Source organism: Equus asinus, chromosome 15 (assembly GCF_041296235.1).
Source record: "Equus asinus isolate D_3611 breed Donkey chromosome 15, EquAss-T2T_v2, whole genome shotgun sequence".
NCBI classification, from domain to species: Eukaryota; Metazoa; Chordata; class Mammalia; order Perissodactyla; family Equidae; genus Equus; species Equus asinus.
In genome coordinates, this window is record NC_091804.1 from 20,674,058 (window position 1) to 20,694,196 (window position 20,139).

The following is a 20,139-nucleotide window of genomic DNA, read 5'->3' on the forward strand; positions in this document are numbered from 1 at the left end:
TCCTCCTAACTCCCTCTCTCCCTGCTGCAACCCTGAGGGTCAAGTCACAGGTGGCAGGAGAGGAAGGGAGACAAGGAGAGTTAGGACCCAAGCTGAGCACAGCAGAGAAGCTTTGAGCCGGCGGTTGAAGCTTCTGTTTTGACTGGATTGGTCCCTTACGTTTTGACAGTGAGGCATGATTACCAAAATGGGATTCATCAGCACAGCTGATAGGAGAGCTATGGGATCTGCTTGGGGTTATTTTAAGGGGCAAAGACGAAGGAGCCATCAGAGCATGTGAAGGCAGAGAAGGTTCCCGTTAATGGGTACTGCTGTGGCTACTGGAAGCGGCACGTTCTCTCCTGGCTGCAAGAGGAGAGCGTGGCACAAGGAGGGAAGAGCCCAGCGTAAGCAAAGGCCGGCTGCCACCGGCACCTGCTCTGCAAACGGGCTCCATGAAGACTTGGAAGTCCCCTCTCACTCCTACGCCTGTAGAAAAGCCCAAATAGAAAGTGCTGGGTGGCACAGAGAGGGTTCCAAGCCTGCCTATAACAAGCAGCTCCCTCCCAAGGCAGGCTGAGCTAGTTTGGGACGTCACATTGGAAAGTTTTCCTAAACTTGAAACATCTCCCTAGTTTTGCAACTGGAGCCACACAGAACAAGCCCACTTCCTTTGGACATCACATCACGCAGAACAAGGCCTCCCCAAGGTCATCTCGTCTCCAGAAGGACATGGCTCCAGCCCCTCTCTCTCCTCCTCCACCACCACAGGCAAAGCAGAAGTCTTGGAAAGTTGGTGCTACGCGATTGCACTTTTTAACATTTATTTTGCGTATAAGGATGCGAGTGCCATGACAGATGGTTAACCATCCCCTCCCCTCCACAGTGGCCTGAGGGAGTAGCACGAATGTCCCAACTGCAGGCTGGGGATCAGCAAACAGTCCAGACCGTCTTCTCCCTGAGCATCCATTCGGAGGGTCGCTGGGTCAGGTGCCACTCTGTCCTGCAGCATTGATGGGCGTGAGGGCTGGGGCGGGGGGGGTGCCATGGGGCTCACAGAGCAGGCAGCCTCGGGGAGAAACAGCCAGGGAATGTGCAAAAGTGATCAAGTCACGGGCCAGGGTGAAGCCAGCCCAGCCTGAGAGTGAGGGGTGTTGTGTGCTGGAGGCTGGAGGTCCACGTCCAGGCCGCCTTGGGGGACGGAGTGGGTTTCCCAGGCTGGACAGCATGGGCAGGGGGCTCACTCCACAGGTGAGCCCTGCCTGCTCTGTGTTACCCAAGTTTGTATGGGGGCCGCATGAGCCCTTCACTCAGCCACGTCGATGGACAGCATGGCCTTGATTGCCGGGAACTTGTCGCAGGAGAAGTCAGCAAGCAGCTGCTTGGTGCCACTCCGGGTGGGCAGGATCTCAAAACGTACCCGGGACCGCTCCTTGGGGCGCAGAGCTGGCACGCTGATGGGGAAGGACACAGTAGATGGTAAGATTCACGGAGCTCAGGCTGGACAGGCCTTCTGAGGCCTCAGTCCTGCTCTGGTGGGGGCTGGACAAGGTTACTGCTCCCTCAGCTCCCTCTAGCTGCCACTTTGGGTTATGAGGCCCCTCCAGCCCTGGGTTATCCCTCAGCAGGGGAAGGTGGGGGTCCCCTGATCTTCCAAACAGGCTAAGCCCTGAGGACCAGCTCCAAGCTTTGGTGTCCTGACCTTCCCAGGAGTTCAGCTTTGGTGAACCCAAAACCAAATGCAAATGTGTACCCCTACATGCAGATTGTTGAGTTTCGAGGCTGGAGGAACTCTGTCTGCCTTGCCCGGGGGGGATCTGGGGACGCCCCCTCTGCCCCCCTCTTGCCATTCCCACTGGCTCCTCAGGCCTGAGACTCACTCAATCTTGAGGCTCCCCAGCAGCAGGCCGCTCCCCTCCACCATCAGCACGCAGTTCTTCACCGGCTCGTCCAGGGGGTTAGAGAACAGCATCTGCACGTGCACGGGCTTCTGCACCCGGACCTCATCCAGCACCTGCGGGGAGAGGGGTTGACGAGTCAGGATCCCGAGCTGCTGTCTCACCTGCCGCTCTGTGAGAGCAAGGCAGCCAGGTGGGCAACTTGGTGATGCGGAAGATATCACTGAGAACGGAGGACCATTTATTTAGTCCTAAGTGCCAGGGACATCCAGGCAGGGGTTCCTAGGGAACTGCTATCATCCCCATGCTCCAGACAGGACGCCCAGGCTCAGAGGGAGAGGCGGCAGGCACATCCTAGTGGCTGACAGCACTTTAACTGCCCTGCTGGCGCAGAGGCCCTTTCCCCAGCTCATCAGGGAAGGGCAGCCCCCACTTCCCAGGACAGCCCACCTCCACTGGGGGTTGCTCTGAGAGTTGGGAAATGTTTCGTTCTGAACTTAATCCCAGTACTTTCCTCGAACCTCCCACTCACTGGTCCTGTTTCTTCCCTTCAAGGCTGGAGGCCCCCTCCCTGGGAGGCCTGAGCCTGCTCAGACCCTCTCCTCTGCACAGGACATCAATTCAGGCCAGTCTCCTCTGATGACACCCCAGTCCAGTGATGTCCTAAACTTCCGGAGCCCAAAGTTTCCCTACATGCACGTTGTGGTCTGGACAGGGCTCCAGCACCACACTGTTCTTGGTCAGGGGCTGGAGAAGCCCAGGTTTCCAGTCAGAAAACAACCTGCTCCCAAAACAAAAACCTGTGGTTGGCCAAGAGCAGCCATGAGTGGGCAGATGTATCACCCCTCTGGGCCTCAACTTCCTCATCTGATAAATGGGCTAAGCATCCCTCCTGCCTTCCTCCCTGGGCTGGGAGGGACCCAAAGAGACCAGGGATGGGATGGCAAGAAAGCATTTTGGAAATGCAAACTGAAATCATATGGCTGGTGGATTCCTTTTCTTCTTCTTTTGAGGGTCACTATAGGTGCTGCTTTTTCTTTCTCTTGCCCCTGATCCTCACAGCAACCATTTGACAGTAATAAAGCTGCGGTTCAGATGGATTGAATACCCAGGGCCTCCTTGGTTCCAGAGCCTTTGGTCTTCTTGCTAGGCCTGCAATAATAATCTGTGCATAACTGAAACATTTTAGAGACTGTGATCTATACATAATTTCTCCCACGGAACTCCTGTAAGGGTATGACATAACTGGAAGGGGGAAGCATAATTCTATGCCCCCGGGATGCGACAAGGCTACAGAAACAGTGCCATATTTTTCACACTGATATTCGATTTGAGATTTCCATGTATTTGTTTTTCTTTCTTTATTGCTGCTTACCACCCTGTCCTATTGCCTCAAATCTGTACCTGCATCCAAGGCAGCGGGTAAGGGCCACCAGACCCTGTGTCTGATTGTCATTTTTCATGGGCCAACGTGGAGGACATCATCACCCTTTGGAACAAAGTTCTCATTTCCTGGTCTGATTCTACAGTCTGAGGTCCTCAGTGCTAACCGCCAATCAGTGCCAGATGAGATAATGGGATTTTACCCAAATTATTATCTTTTCATAAAGATCACTCTCATGAGTTTAAAAATACGTGCCCTGCTCTGAATGAGCTCTGCATTGATTCATTCAATCAACACAAGAATGTCTTGATTCTCCGAGGCTGATGGAGAGGACAGAATGTGTTAGGAGGAAATTCACACAAAGATGCCCAAAAGAAGAAAGATTGGATGTCTTTTAAAAAGATTAAATAAGAACGCTCTCAATGGCACATTTCTAGCCTGTGTGTATGCTGATTTCCTTTCTAAAGTTATTACAGTCTCTTTAAAGACAAAACTGACTTGATATGGAAATCGCAAAGATGCAGAGCAAAGTGTTGACTGAGAGATAAAGCTATAAGGTTTGAGGACGTTGGCTAAGGGAGTACAATGGGGAAAAACTACCTTCGTTTAAACACTGATCATTGAAATGCAGAATGTTTTCATAACCGAGCTGGCTGCTACCTAGCATCCCTTCCCAGCCTCAGGACCGGGAATCAGCACTCGGCTGTCCATCACATGCACAGAGATGGGGCACGGTTCTTGGAAACGCCCTGGGAAGCAGGAGAGGCTTCAACATGCAGGGGATAAGCATGGAAGGACAATGAAAACCCTCGTGGGCAGGGGAAGAACGCAAGCTCGGAGCCAAGTCGCTCTGTTCCAGGCCTGTTTCTGTTTTACAAACGCTGATTAGCTTCTAAGATATTGTACCAGGGAGACGGTGACGGGCCCAGAACAGGGGGGCACCTCCCCTCGTGGAATTTACCATCTGCTATGAGACCGCAGCCAAACAATTGCACACACAAAGGTATAATTTCATCTAGAACAAATGCTGTGAAGTAAGAGGACACAGGCCCTGAGGGTGTGCAACCGGGGACCAGGCCTCACTGGGAGGGGGGTCAGGAAAGACTTCCCTGAGGAAGTGACACCCTACAAGGGAAATATTTTATTATCTCCGTAACAGAGTTGGAGCAACTGAGACTCAGAGACTCAGGGACTTAGTCAGTGTCACTGCTGATAAATGGTGGGGCCTGGATGCAAGGTTACAGGCCCAAGGTCTGAGCCACTGTCCCTCTGCTTTCCTCCAGACTGGCCGTCTGGTCACTGGCTCCCTAGCCCCTGAGGTGGGGACCACCCCCCGCCCTGAAGCACAGTCCAGATCAGCCAGGGCAGTGAAAGGGCTCAATCGCAGGCTGCCCACACAGGAGCAGGTGCCCTGGGTCCCCCTGCGCCCTGTCTGAGGTCAGGAACGCCTGCAGCTTAGGGAGGGAGGGACAACTATCTGGCTTCTCTAGAAATCTGGGGCTGGTGGCATTATGACTGGGCAGAAAAACGTAATCTGCTATCTAGACAGCTGGGGCCGATGGCAGATACAGCAGATGCAGGAGGAGCCTGACCCAGGAGGCTCTCTGTGGGACCCTGTGGTCCTCTGCCCATCCATCTGCCTGTCCTGGCCTGCCAGCCTTTCACCCCTCAGAGTGGTGCTGCGTGGCTGTAGCAGCCTCCACCCTGGGCTGGGGGACAGGGACAGGCTTGGAGTCAGCACAAGTACTCCTGGCCCTGGAGCTGACGGGGGGATGCAGGCGCCCCAGGTGCCTCCTGCAGGCCTGCAAGTCCTCACGTGTCAGGGCTCCTGGGAGCAGAGTCTGCAGCCAAAAGCAAGCTCTCGAAGCAGAGACAGAACCATCCTCATTCTCAACCACTGCGAAGATGGCATTACTGGCTACCGACCTGCCCAGATGCCCTGGAAAGGGCCCTGGGCTGGGAGTCCCAGGGCCTGAGGACTAGCTCTGACTCTGGCAGTAACTGGCTGTTCCTTTCTCCTCTCTGGGCCTCAGTTTACTCATGCGTGAAACAGAAGGGTATGGGAGCAGGAGACTAGGCTCCTAAGGGTCCACAATTCTGTAACCCTGGGGTCTAGAGAGTGGAGAGATGCATGTGAGTTTTGCCCATTTCTGATTTGCTCCACAAACTTGTCTGGGGCCTGGGTCATGGGCTCCCTGAAGGCAGGACCCACCCCTCGGGTCCCCTGTGATTCCTGAGCCTGGCACAGCCCAGAACACAGCAGATGCTCAGAGCTGAGTGAGACGGGCAGTGAGCTGAAGAGTCCCTCCAGCGGCTCCAGAGCTGATGTCCCCAGGGGGTCTGGAACCAGAACCAAAGAAGCCTCAGGGCAGTGTGCCTGTTCATCTCACCAGACAGGAAGCAAGGACACTGGTCTGAGCCAGAACTCTTGTCCCATCCATTTGGCAGAGGCTGGACCTGAGCTGGGCTCCGTTCTCTGCCCCTCTCAGGAGGAAAGGGCATTCCCTCTGATATGCGACTGTGGCTCAGGGGGTCGGCAGGGCCTGCACGGCTTGGGCTGGCTGGGGAGGTACCCTTTCACCACCCCTTTACCTCCAGGGTCAGGGTGGGGTTGTCCAGGATGACGTCCCTCTCCACCACCACCTCGGGCTCGTCGGTGACCTGGCACATGGCTGTGGTCCGGATCATGTTGTCCGCCTTCAGGTACTTCTCATACTGAGCATATGAGATCTTCACGGGATGCCGTTTCTCTGGCAGGAGAAGCCAGGGGAGCAGAGTGAGAGGGAGTGGGGTTGGCTTCTGAAACCTTAAGAGCTGATGCCAAGCCAAAGCAGTGTGAGCTGGCCGGGAATATCTGTAGCCCAGGGCCTGCCTGAGCCCTCCCTGGGCCAGGCCCTGTGGGAAACATGCGCCTGTTCTGGGCAGGCTGCAGAGCAAGGGCCACAGAGAGAGAGAGACCAGGACTCTGGCTGGCTGGTCAGACTTGGGAGCATGGGCCTGTAGGGGCTGATGCTTCCTCCCCATCCTGGAGAGTGTCAGAGAGCAAGTTTCCTTCTAAGAGGCAGGGAAGCGTCTCAATGTTCGCTGATTGCCTAACGATGATAACAATAACAACGACAACACAATCATGACTAGGAAGGGAAGCCAGGCTTGGCTGACTAAGTGCTTAGGATCCTCCCAGGTCATCCAATAGCCTGAGCTTCTATTGCAAAAGCATCCCAACCACCTCGCACCTCTGATGTCTCCTGTTTCTAAGCCATCCACATGCACCAGTCAGACAAGGCTTTACAAGTAGCTTCTTTCCCTCAAATCACGTCACTCCTCTTCCATGTCACTTCAAAGATCTCCCGTGACGCCTCGCTGAATAAAGTCCAGACCCTTCAACCTGCCCCTGCGTCACTGAGCCCCACTCGCCTCCTCCTTATAAAAACCTCTGCACCTCTCAGGGTTCCTCTGACAAAACAGGCATGTTGTCACCTCCACGCTTCCACGCACACGCTTCCCTCAGAGGGAAATGCCTTCCCCAGCTTCTCTCCACCTCTCTGGCTCCTCCCCAAGCTTCAAGGCCCATCTGGGATGCCGCAGGCCACAGGGCCCTCTCTCTCCTCTGTGGTCCAGGGCACGGCCTCCTCTCCCTCATGCGGCCATGCCTGGCAGCTTGCGGGGGCTGCCCAGCACCTAGGGTCATGTATTCTTCGCGGTAAGACTGTGAGGGGGATGCTGCCTCTGCTTTCAGTGCTGGAGGAGTTTGCCAGGCTGCCGCAAATGTGGAGACGACCGGCCCTTACATCAGTTGGTCTGACCCACTCAGACAGTGAATGTGGAGGCTCAGAAAGGGAAGGGTACTCAACAGGGTCCCCCAGAAAGTAGGTGACAGTGTTGGCCTCCAGGATCACTTCACCTGCCTCTTCCCCTCTTCCTATTTCACCCTGCTGCAGAAGTACGTTATTTTTTTTTTTTAAAGATTTTATTTTTTCCTTTTTCTCCCCAAAGCCCCCCGGTACATAGTTGTGTATTCTTCGTTGTGGGTTCTTCTAGTTGTGGCATGTGGGACGCTGCCTCAGCGTGGTCTGACGAGCAGTGCCATGTCCACGCCCAGGATTCGAACTAACGAAACACTGGGCCGCCTGCAGTGGAGCGCGCGAACTTAACCACTCGGCCACGGGGCCAGCCCCAGAAGTACGTTATTTTTTAAGCGATTTCCCTCACGTGAATTACTTTTGGCCTATAAAAATAGCTCTTCCCTTGAGTTTTGAAGGTAAGTCAGAGCCAGGCAGTTGCTTCCGGTATGGGGAAGATCTCTGCCAAAATTCTGCCCGAAGACAGGTTGCTAGGGGGTGCTGCCTTCTGACAGGTGCAGCAATCTCAGTCTCTCTGCAGACAGAGTTCTTTCAAGACAGGCTGTGTAATTAAACACTTATTAGTTCCCTCTGTGAAGCAAATAGCCACCCTGCCCTTGTTACTCTGCTTTTAAGTCCAAACTTTTCATAACAGCTGGAAGGATTTTGCCAATGTGGGCACACCTGCATTCTAACCCTTCCACAGCACCAGCCTTTCTCCGCTCCACCTTGCTCCCTTCCCGTCTGTGCAAGGAGTCACTGATCCTCCCAAATTCTCCAACCTCCAAGAAAACCCATCCCTGTCGTCAGGAGCCAGGAGACTCCACTGACCCCCTGGCAGGTGGAGGGGAACATTGGGCAAGGGTTCAAGACCTTGGAGTATATTGCAGCCCTTCCAGGGTCAGACCTGAAAATTGATTCATTGTGGGGTGGGGTGGGGGGGGTGGAGGGTGGCATATGGGAGGGGTGGCAGCAATACAACCTTGAAGAAGGGGGGTGGCACTGGATTTAGAATCAGGACACCTAGGACTGAGACCCCGGCACTGCCCCTTACTGGCTATGACATTCAATGTTTTTGTTTGTTGGTTTTTGGTGAGGAAGATTGCCCTGAGCTAACATCTATGCCAGTCTTCCTCTAGTTTGTATGTGCGACCATACAACATGGCCACCACAGCACGGTTTGGTGAGCACTGTGCAGGTCAGTACCCAGGATCAGAACCTACGAACCTGGGGGTCACCAAAGCAGAGTGTGTGAACTTAACCACTACACCACTGGGCTGGCCCCAGCACTTAATTTTTAAGCAAGTCACAATCTCTCCAAGTCTCAGTTTCTGCCTCAGTAAAATGGGAATACTGAAATCTGTTTTTTTAAGAAGGTCAACTGAGGGCTGGCCCTGTGGCTGAGTGGTTAAGTTCGCACACTCTGCCTCGGTGGCCCAGGGTTTCGCCGGTTTGGATCCTGGGTGAGGACATGGCACCGCTCATCAAGCCATGCTGAGGCGGTGTCCCATATGCCACAACTAGAAGGATCCACAACTAAAAATACACAGCTGTGTACCGGGGGGCTTTGGGGAGAAAAAGAAAAATAAAATTAAAAAAAAAAAGGTCAACTGAGGTCATACATAAGGAAGAACTCTGCACACTGTGTGGAGTGGAATATATCCATAAGGGAGATTGCATGTGTCTATTAACTGCCAAAGCTTCCCTCCTTCCTCCCCCAGGGTGTCAAAGGATTTTGGTTGGCACCACCCTGACTTGTGCTGTACACCATGACAGCAACTTTCAAAACTTCAAAGCCCAAGGTTTAACCACAGAGGCCATGTGCTGCTCCCTAGTCGGCTGAGTCAGTTCCAATAGGAACTCTCCAGCCCCGGGATATCAGCTACCCAGATGCGCGGCACCCCAACAGCCTCCAGGATGAGTTACCTTCTTTGGGATCCAGGGATATCATGACGGAGTCCTTCCACACCTCGTGTACGAGCGTGCCATTGTAGACGATGGTCCAGGCCGTCATGTTCACAGACACCGTCTTCACGTCGTCCGTCAGGTTTTTGAGCAACAGGGCCAGGTTGACTTCTCTGCCTACTTCCAGGATGCCAGCGACCTTGAATGTCCCAGAGATGCTGGGCGTCTGTTCCTCACTTTCGACGCTTCCCGCAGATGTTGCGCCAAACGAGGCACGGGGTTTAAGTTTTCCCAAAGCCTTTCCAAACACTTGTCTTTCCTGGCTGGAACCTGTGTGACGAGAAAAGAGAGAAGCATCTCAGGGATGCGGTGGCAACCTGGACAAAGGGCAGCACCCCGCCTGGAAGGGCAGCCTAGGACTAAGGCTTCCGCTGCTGCTCGCAAAACGATTCTGATCTGAGCAAGGTCCGACCTCTCCAGGACTCTCTTTCATCCTCCTTAACACAAGGCTCACGGACCAATTGGTCTCTGGTGCTTCTCCATCAGCTCTAAATTGCCAAGGAGCTGCAGGGCAAGCCTCATCAGGAGCTGCATAAAATTAGACCATATGGCTCGATATTTTGCTTCGACTAATTAGGTTAGATTTCTTTTTTTTTTTCTGATAAAAAGTCTCCTGTGAGACTTAAAGAACAGTTAATTTTAAAATAAATAAAAATTGAGCTGAAAAAGGTTAGAAAGAGTTCATAAGCAAAAAAACCTGAAACAAGTTTATGATGTAGCATTGACTTCATTAAAAACTTTCTTCAAATTGCTTTACTGTGTTGTTCTGCCTTGTTTCCAAAAGCGCTTTGAGGGACGAAGTGGCACCGTTGTCTGCGTCAGTTGACGAGAACTTCGCATGGTTGGTATGGTTCCAAGTTATGACAAGTTTAAATTGTTGAGACAGTTCAGGTTTTAGAAACACAAAGGAGGGGCCGACCCTGTGGCCGAGTGGTTAAGTTTGCGCGCTCCGCTGCGGTGGCCCAGGGTTCGGATCCTGGGCATGGACATGGCGCTGCTCGTCAGGTCATGTTGAGGCGGTGTCCCACGTGCCACAACTGGAAGGACCCACAGCTAAGATGTACAACTATGTACCGGGGGGGGTTTGGGGAGATGAAGCAGGAAAAAAAAAAAAGATTGGCAACGGTTGTTACCTCAGGTGCCAATCTTTAAAAGGAAAAAAAAAAAAGAAACACAAAGGATGGGTTTTCTGACTCCGACTGAGCTTTTGCGTGCTACTGAATGCGATGGGACAAACAGCCCCTGGGGAGTGGCTCCGATGTGCCCTGGAGATCATGGCTCTTGGGCACCAGGAGCTGAGTAACCAACTCTAAGTCTCTGAGCCACGTTGACCACACAGTCCACGTGGGGATCCCCGCGGTGACCCGTAGACAGACCCCCTGTCAGGGAGAAGGTGCTGGCCTTCCAGGAACACAGACAGAGGCACACAAAGAAGAACTGCCATGTTTAAATCTGCAGACCCTGCTTACGGCCCCCACCTTCCCCAACCAACCTGTGAAATTTCTAAAACACCAGGTGACTCACTGTAAGCCTTTAACACTTTACAGTCTATATTTTTTAATTTTTATTTTATTTATTTATTTTTTTGAGGAAGATCAGCCCTTAGCTAACTGCTGCCAATCCTCCTCTTTTTGCTGAGGAAGACCGGCCCTGAGCTAACATCTGTGCCCATCTTCCTCTATACGTGGGACGCCTGCCAAGCGGTGCCATGTCCGCACCCGGGATCCGAACCGGCGAACCCTGGGCCGCTGAAGCACAACGTGCGCACTTAACCCCTGCGCCACCGGGCCGGCCCTACAGTCTATAAAGTCTACGGACTTTACAACTCAGCCAGGCCTTTCCCATAAGTTACGTGTAACAAATGGCGGAGACCTCAGAGTCCAACTCATCCAGGCTCATCATGTTAGAGTTAAGGCCCTAAGAGGAGAAGCAACTGGTCCAAGCGTCTGTCTAATCTGGGGATTAGAGGCACACAGGAGGCCAGTTGCCAGGTGTCTAGACCCACCGTCCAAGCCTCCTCCCACACACCCTACTGAAAACGAGGCAGGCAGCCAGATTACCCAAGCTGATAGCTCCCGGTGGGCTGGGTTCCTTCTGGTGCCTTCCCATTCTCTTGCCAACCTGTAAGTCCACACCCACGGCTGATGTCTGTGCAGCGAGCTGAGCCTTCTGGGCCCAGGAGCTCGAAGCAGGCGTGTTTGCACACGAGGCTCAGAGCCTAGATACCTATATAGGTCACCTGCCTGGGCTTACTCACAACGAAGCTTCCTGCTGTTTTCTTCCTTGATGTTGCTATTGCACAAATGCTTAGCAACCCATTTTATGAGCTTTTTCTCCCTGGGGCCCTCAGGGACAAGCTGGCATCATTAGATAAGGAGAACTGGCCAGCAGAGGCAGGGTGATCACCTGCTGTCACGCAGAGGCTTGGGCAGTGTTGGGAATCCTATGGGGATGCCCCCAGCCTGCCCACAGCTTGGCCACTCTCCATCGCTAGGAGGTTTGGGTGGGACAGCCAGAGCCCCGAGAAGCAGAATCAAGGGGTGACAGTAAGGTAGGGAAGCCCGCAGAATCATACAGCCATGTAAGCAGGGCATTTCAAAAGTCACCTTGGGAGGTCATTATTCCAATGAGGCTGCAGATGTTCAAGCTGATAAAAATCACCGCTATTTATTGAGTCCTCACTATGTACGAGGCCCTGGCCTTGGTGCTTTATGCACACGAGCTCATGTAAATCCTACTGAAGGGGCTGGCCCTGTGGCCGAGTGGTTAAGGTCACGCGCTGCACTTTGGCGGCTGAGGGTTTCGCCAGTTCGAATCCTGGGCGCGGACATGGAACTGCTTGTCAAGTCAAGCTGACGTGGTGTCCCACATGCCACAACTAGAAGGGCCCACAACTAAAAATATACAACTATGTACCGGGGGGCTTTGGGAGAAAAAGGAAAAATAAAATCTTTAAAAAAAATCCTACTGAAGTCAGCACTGCTATTCTGACTTTACAGATGAGGAGCCGAGGGATCAGAGATGCCAAGAATGCTTCCTAAGGTCACCCAGTTATCAGTGGGAGGACTGGTGCTCACCTCCTGCCCTGGCTTATCTGTTCCCTGGCCCCAACACTTGTCTCTACATCATGACAAGTGGAAAATACTTGACCTACATCTGCCTTCCCCCCAGCCTGTGAGCACTGTGGGACACGGGCCCCATGGGCAGTGCTCTTCACTGCCTCTCCAGAGCCCGGCATGGAGCAGACTCCTGGAGGAGGGTCTCAGCACGTGTCTACTGACCGAGAGAAGGGCCATCTGACCCCAACGGCGGCAACATCCTGCACAGGCAGATGGGGGCCAAATTGAGGCCGCCAATCTCATTACCCTAGAGAGATGCCTCGAAATGTCCACAGATACCACTACTCAGAGGGGTCACCCACCTGGACGTGGAGTCAGACCCTGTCTCCTGCGCTCAGCTTTCCTCTTTTGTAAAATGCAGCCAACACCAAAGTCAGCAGGTGCCCAGAGATTCAGGGTTTGCTTCAGCGGGGACTGAGGGCACCTTTATGAGAGCACTTTTCTTGACCCCCTCAGAACCAACTGTGAGGATCAACTGAAACAACTCTTTCAAAAATGAGTGAGGGGCCAGCCCAGTGGCACAGTGATTAAGTTCGCACGTTCTACTTCGGCAGCCTGGGGTTTGCTGGTTCAGATCCCGGGTGTGGACATGGCACTGCTTGGCATGGCATGCCATGCTGTGGTAGGCGTCCCACATATAAAGTAGAGGAAGATGGGCATGGATGTTAGCTCAGGGCCAGTCTTCCTCAGCAAAAAGAGGAGGATTGGCGGTAGATATTAGTCAGGGCTAATCTTCCTCAAAAAAAAAAAAAAAATGAGTGAAATGTTGACCCCATGAAGGAGTGACTGTGACCTGCCAGAACAAGCATTAATTTACTTTGGCTATTTCTGAAAATGAACATCACCTTCCAGTGTAGAACCTCCATCACCACCGAGGATCCTCAGAGAGAGAGGTTGCTGAGTCTAAAAGCAACTTCCGAAATAGCACAACAAAAGTAATTTGGGTTAAAGGTGGCCTTGCAGCAACCAGCCCGCCAGGTGACTCCAGGAGGACCAGCATTCACGAGGATGCTTAGGATTCCAGGGACTCGGGGTTCTCCTCACGACATAGTCCCACCTCATCTGGCTCCTCGCAGGCCTCTGATGCGCACAGACACAGGCCCATGTCCGCGGGGACTGTGTCTATTTCTTTGTTCAGATAGTGTTTCCCGCTTGTATTTTTTGGAGGCTAGGGGAGTGGACTGACTGAGACATTTCTCCTAAAGTCCTTGGGGCCTCTCATGGGGGCCGTTTCTCCCCGTAATGTTCAGTCACAGTGCTGTCACCCCAGTTGTGCAACTGGCAAAGGGACACAGCTGGAGATGAGCTGGACTGCCAGTTGCCTGTGCCCTGCCCCAAACTTACACCAGCACCGCGTCTGCCTGCGATGGTTCTGTCCCCACTGGAAATAGTCTGGGAAGTTGGGTGTTAGGTGCCTGGGGAGCGGTCCTGCCATTCAGGCAGAACTGGCTGAGAATGCGTCAGGAACGGGAGGAATTTTCCCTTCTCCACCCTCAAAGCTGTCTTTCCACGATCAAGCCGTGGGTGGCACCGCCCGTCAGCGCCCCTCCTACCTTCTGGGTACTTGTACTTCTCGGTGACGTCCACGCGAGAGCTGCTGCCCACCGCTTTGGTGCTGATGTACTTGCCGACGCTGCGAGAGTCCGAGGAATTCTGCTTCTGGGTGCCGGTGTAGGCATCGTAGATCCAGGTGATGCGGTCGGCATTAACCTCCGCGAAGACGAAGGGCATGTCGAAGTCCTTGTCCACGTCGCCCTCTCGGACACCAAAAACGGAAGCCGGGCCGCACTGGAACACCCCTGGCGGCCAGGGTGCAGGGTTGGATGCATACTAAAGCCAGGCAGGACTGCAACAGCCCATCCCTGGGCCTGCTCCTCTGGGGGTCGCCCACAACCGCTCAACTCCCCTGACTCTACCCCGCCAAACTCCTTCAGCCCCGACAGTCTGCCCCCGCATTTGGCACTCAGCAGAAACCGTCCTGGGTTATTGCTATCCTCTGCAAGGACACCCTGGTCAGGCTCCACCTCCACAGAAGGCCAGCCCAACCCTGTATTCTGTGAGTGCGGAATTCCTGGTTCCTAAAGAGGAAAGTCTTGCTTTCTTGAGCTCAGGGCTGCTTCTTTTCTACCCTTGCAAACCATCCTTCCTGAATCATCGCCCCCTATTCCTGGAAGACTTTCCCAAACACCCAGCCCACAGGGGTTTCTTGCTCCTCTGAGCTCCAAAGCCCTGAACATCACCTCCCTCTGTAGCTCTCAGCATAGGTACCTCTGATAGATAGAACGATAGATAGATGGGTGGATGAATGGATGGATGGGCAGGTGGGTAGGTAGATGGATGAACAGATGGACGGATGGATAGACAGAGATACAGGCACAGACATAAATATACAGATACAGTTTCACTCCTGAAGTGCCCAGCTGAAAAAAGGAAGGGGCAGCATAATAGAAAGAAGAGTGTTATTCCATTTGTGTTAACAAAACAAATAAGCAAAAAAGATACACAGACACACGCACAGACACACACACACACACACACTTTTATATGCCTGGAACTGTGTCTTCCAACTTTCTTTTACCATGACCTCTAGAAATAAATAGATTTTATATCGTGGCACATATATGATCCTGAAACACAAGTTTCACAGGACAATACTTATTCTTATAGTGTTTTCTGATATTTTCTTCCCTTTTCCTTTCCTTCCCCCACCCCTTTCCATGTCATGCTATTTCGTTTCTCAAAATGATGGTCACAACCCACTAACTTGATTTTATAATCATTAATGGGTTGCAGCAAAAAGTCTGAAAAACAATGACCTAGAAACTATCTGGAACGTCCCCCCATCCCAAATGTCCCCAGTCTAGTACCGCTCATTGCCTCTGGTGAACAGCCTGCAGTTACGGGAGTGGGTGAGACTGAACTTTCATTCTAAGTCCTTTGGGAACGGTTTGAAAATTTTTTTACCCATGCGCACATATGACTTTATAATTAATTTTTTTAAGTTGAAAGAAACAACCAAAAATGAAGGAAACAGACAGGACATGCTCTAGATGTCACAGGAGGGAAGAGGGAAGGGTCCTGCAGAGCTGGGGGAGGAGGGAGGAGAGGTCAGAGGTGGGAGCAGAGCCCTGGGAGCCCAGCAACAGGGACGAGGCCAGCCTGTGCAAAGGAGCACTCAGCCAGGCAGAAGGACACGCGTGCAGGTAAGAGAGGTGCTGGGGGCCGAGCTGAGCCGGGGAATTTGGACTAAATCCCAAGGTGATGGGGGGACCAGGAGGTTTCTGTGCTGAAAGGGATACGCTCCTAGGGCGGTGCAGGGAAATCGCTGTTGGCAGAGGACGGCTTCTTTCCTTTGCTGCCTGGCACGTGCCAGGGCCTCTGCAACAGCAACGGCAGCCGTGTGGGCGCAGGCAAGGCACCCATTTGAATAGCAGCCTGAGCCAAGCAAAATAGGAGGGGAAATCTACTTTGGAAATATTTTTGTTTTAATCCCGTGGTGCCTTCCAGAGATGGAGAGGACTTGCACGACCTTGCTGTGCCGCTGTCCATTACTGTGAAGAATTGGGAGGCCATGACTTAGAGCCTGGTCCAGAGAAGGGGGCCATCAGGGGGCTGGGAGAGTTACCTCGGCTCCTCTCTTGGGGGGTGGCATCCAGAACCTGCCATCCATTGTACGAGGGGCCCAGGTCAGTCCGCACAAACCAGGCTTCATTCCAGACATGGAAATTCCTGCAGACAGAAGCACAGGCTGCAGAGCTTACCTGAGGCCACACAGCAGGCAGGTGGCAAAATTCCATATCTGGGATCTGACAGTGCAATGCCCTAATACTCATCCAATAAGTTTACTCTGTGCCAGCTGCTCTGCTAAAGCTTGGCGAGCATTGCCTCACTTAAATCCTCACAGCACTATGAAATGGGCGCTATTTTTATGCCCTTCTCATAAACGGGGAAACTGAGGCACAGAGAGGTTAAGCAGCTGACAATGGCAGAGTCAAAGTTTGGCATGCCTAACTCCAAAGCCTAGGTCCTCAACCACCATGTTCTCCTGCCTTTCTGAGGAGCAGAACAGATCTAGGTTAGAGCCAGAGACCCAGCAGGCAGACCCACACAGCTTTCTCTTGTGTGTCCTCTTGGCGTACACTTCTGTATTTCCTCTGGGCTGAAAATGAATGTGGCTGCAGCAAGAGCCACAGGTCTGAGAGCCACAAAGCCTCTGGGCTGAGGTCTGGATTGAAGAATGACAGATTCCAGTCCTAAAATGTTCTTCGTCAATGGCATCCCCTTGTCTCCCAATCTGTATGTCCAAGTCATGGCTCCCCTCCCTTACCAGGGACAGCCAACTAGCCAAAGTCTTATTCATTCTGTCCCTTGATTCTGCCATCTTCTCTCCTCACCTTCACTCCCACTGCAACTATACTAACACTGGCTTTGGCAATTTTCAGTCCACCTAGAAGAAAATGTAAGTCCAACAGAAGTCTATCCAACTTGAAAAAATGTTTAATACTCAAGATGTGGAGAAGATAGTTTTAAACAGAGTGCTAACTTCAGAAGCCCTAAAGGAAGACTGATAAATTTGACCAGGTAAAAATATTAAACTTGCATATACCAAACAAGCAAACAAACTGTACTTCTGTTTCCAATATGGAGGAGTAGGCACACAACAGATGGGCCCTTCTGCAGATGACAATCAACTGAAAAAATACAAAAGAGAACTGTCTAAGAGTGAACAAAGAAGGAGGATTTGCAAGGGAGTCAAAACTTGGAACACGGGAACAGCATGGGACAAGTTGCACTTCTGCTGACTTTGCCCTGAGGACAGGCCACAGTTGGAATCAGGTTTAGGGCATTAACAACCCTAACAGACAGCCCACATCTTTCTGACCAGAAGAGCCAAGAAACAGAGTCTGGGTCAACCAGGGTTGCTAGAGAGTGAGGGAGAAGTCCTGGAGAGGAAAGAGTCAGAGAAAGGGGATCCCGAATTTGTATATAAACTTCACCCAAGCTTCTGGGCAACCTCTGAACCATGCATGTATGAGGCAGACTACAAGCCTCAGCTAAAGATGGAAGACCTGAACGGGGACTTGAGCTGCTGCCCGCCACTGGTGAGGCAGAGTTTGCAGTTTGAGTCTTTCTCAGGTAGACTGCTGAGGCAAAATAACAGAATCCAGACATAGCCAACGTCCAGGATACAGTCCCAAGTGACTCAACACACAAAGAACCAGAAAAATGTGACATCTTCAAGGGAAAAAACAATCAACAGGGACTGACACTAAGATAATCCAGATGTCGGAATTATTGGATAAGGACTTTAAAGCAAGTGTTATAACTATGCTCAATGAAATAAAGGAAAATATGCTCATAATGAATGGAAAGAGAGGAACTCTTAGAAAAGAAATAGAAAATATAAAAAAGGAACCAGATGGTAATTTTTAACTGGAAAAAAGACCAATAGGTGAAATTAAACAATTCTGTGGATGGGCTTACTACCAGAATACAGATGACAGAGGAAAGAGTTTTTAAATTTGAAGATAGATCAGTAGAAATTGTCCAGTCTAAAGGAGAGAGACAAAAGATTGGAAAAAATCAATAAAGTAGAGAAAATCTATGCAACATATGCACTAGACAGAGATTTACTATAATTAATATCATAAGGAACTTACAAATCAATAAGAAAAAAACACAAAAGAAAAAGTCAAACATGTCAATAAAGGACAATGAGCCAGCAATTTCTGTAAGAAATACAAATGATCACTGACCATATGAAAATCGTTTCAACCTTACTACCATTAAAAGAAAATTAAAATGACAAAGAGATACTGTTACACCTATTAAACTGACAAAGATGAAAGCATAGGATGATCCACATTGTTGGACGATGCTCATTTCCAGGTGTGGAAAAACAAGCACTGTCATACAGCGCTGGTGGGAGTTTAAATTGGTATGACATTGTGGAGGGCAATTTGGCAGTGAGCATGAAAAACCTTTAAAAATCTACATACCCACTGAGCCAGTAATTCCACTTCTAGAAATTTCTCCTATTAAAAAACTCATGTTGGGGGCAGGCCCAGTGGCACAGCGGTTAAGTTCACACATTCCACTTTGGTGGCCTGGGGTTTGCCAGTTTGAATCCCAGGTGCGGACATGGTACCACTTGGCACACCATGCTGTGGTAGGCATCCCACATATAAAGTAGAGGAAGATGGGCATGGCTGTTAGCTCAGGGCCAGTCTTCCTCAGCAAAAAGAGGAGAATCGGCAGCAGTTAGCTCAGGGCTAATATTCCTCAAAAAAAAAAGAGAGAGGGGCTGGCTCCATGGCCGAGTGGTTAAGTTCACGCGCTCTGCAGCGGCGGCCCAGGGTTCGGATCCTGGGCGCAGACATGGCACCGCTCATCAGGCCATGTTGAGGTGGCGTCCCACATCCCACAACTAGAAGGAAATGCAACTAAGATATACAACTGTGTACAGGGGGAGTTTGGGGAGATAAAGCAGAAAGAAAAAAAAGATTGGCAACAGCTGTTAGCCCAGGTGCCAATCTTTAAAAAAAAAAAAAGAGAGGAAAAAACTCATGTGAGTGCATGGAGATGTACCAACATAGAAAATTGTTGGCAATAGCAAAAATGATGGAGGAAAAGTGCATCAATAAGGGACAGTTGGATAAATTGTGGCAGAGCCATGTGACAGCACATCACACACCTGTCCAAAAGAATGAGCGAAACCAACCTAGCACTTACGTAGAAATATGTTTAAAATATATCATCAAATAAGAAAAGCAAGTTACAAAATAGTGTGTAGGTACATATCTATATGTATAAGTTTATAAAAATGTATACAAATGTGATGAACCTGTTTCGATTTAGAAAACTGTCCATAAAAAATCAGTAACAGTTGGTATCTTAGATAACCACAGTTTAGATAACAGTGTGGTGTATATATTGTATATATGGATAAATTTGGGTGCATACTGAATTTTTACATTATTTCTGTAAAGTTTACACTTTCTATAATGAGAATTACTCATCACTGTTGTAATTCTTTAATTATGGAATAAATGAATATTTAAAATATATATTATTTACACAACATCAGCTAAGACAGTAAAAGTCAACTTAGAAAGTTAAGTATTCTAACTGCCTTACATATATTAACTCATTTAATCCTCACAACACTCTCCTAAGATAGAATAATTATTATCCCCATTCAGTAATTCTGGAAACTGAGACACAGAGAAGTTAAGTAACTTGTTCAAGGTCTCACAGCAAGGAAATTATCAGAGTGGGACTTGAACCCAGGCAGAAGGGCTGCAGGGTGCATGCTTTTAACTACCAAACGGTACTGTCTCTCTAAATTTTTATTTATTGACATAGAAAGATATAAAAATGATAAAATAGACTGTTTAACTTGATCCCATTTGGGAAATTAAAACTCAATGCACATACATCTAACGCGTGTGAATATAAACAGAACAAAATATCTGGAAGGATCTATTTCAAAATGCTATTAGTGTTTTTCTTTGGGTAGTTATATTACTAATGGCTCTCTTTATTTATTTATTTTTTATTATTTTATAATCAGGAAGAGATTGTTTTCATTTTATGTGTTGGAAGCGGTTCCCTGTGGGGATCTGATAGGCTAAGTGGGTGTGGGGGAGTTCTACACTATCCAGGTGTCAAAGGAGTTGGAAGTGCCCCTTAAGCACTTATCAGGTACAACGTGACCCTGTGACATCCTTCAGGGAGCAAGGGGAGATGTGAAAAGTAAGCTCCAAATCAAGACAGAAAGGGAGAAGGCCATAAGAGGTGAACAAACAGATAATTAAAAATAATACCAACCAATCATACGAGTGGGAAGAAAGAATACTCTTATTCATTCCTGTAACGAAACCTAGGTCATCGTAATCCTTCTGAAACACAACAGCAATAGGTGTCATGAGCCTTTAAAATGTTCATTCCCTTTA

General features: G+C 50.4%; 1 protein-coding gene across 1 annotated transcript in view; it reads right to left on the reverse strand.

Annotated features, from left to right (window-relative positions):
- Positions 1-786: 786 nt before the first annotated feature.
- Positions 787-20,139, reverse strand: part of TGM3 (transglutaminase 3) — a 40,496-nt gene continuing 21,143 nt past the window's right edge. Inside the window, exons 8-13 of the mRNA XM_014828530.3 lie at positions 15,810-15,913; positions 13,738-13,983; positions 9,027-9,335; positions 5,854-6,011; positions 1,860-1,993; positions 787-1,433 (exon numbers count right to left, since the gene is read on the reverse strand). Of these exons, the coding sequence (XP_014684016.3) occupies positions 1,286-1,433; positions 1,860-1,993; positions 5,854-6,011; positions 9,027-9,335; positions 13,738-13,983; positions 15,810-15,913 (1,099 nt within the window). The 3' untranslated portion in view covers positions 787-1,285. The remainder of the gene's footprint in view (positions 1,434-1,859; positions 1,994-5,853; positions 6,012-9,026; positions 9,336-13,737; positions 13,984-15,809; positions 15,914-20,139) is intronic.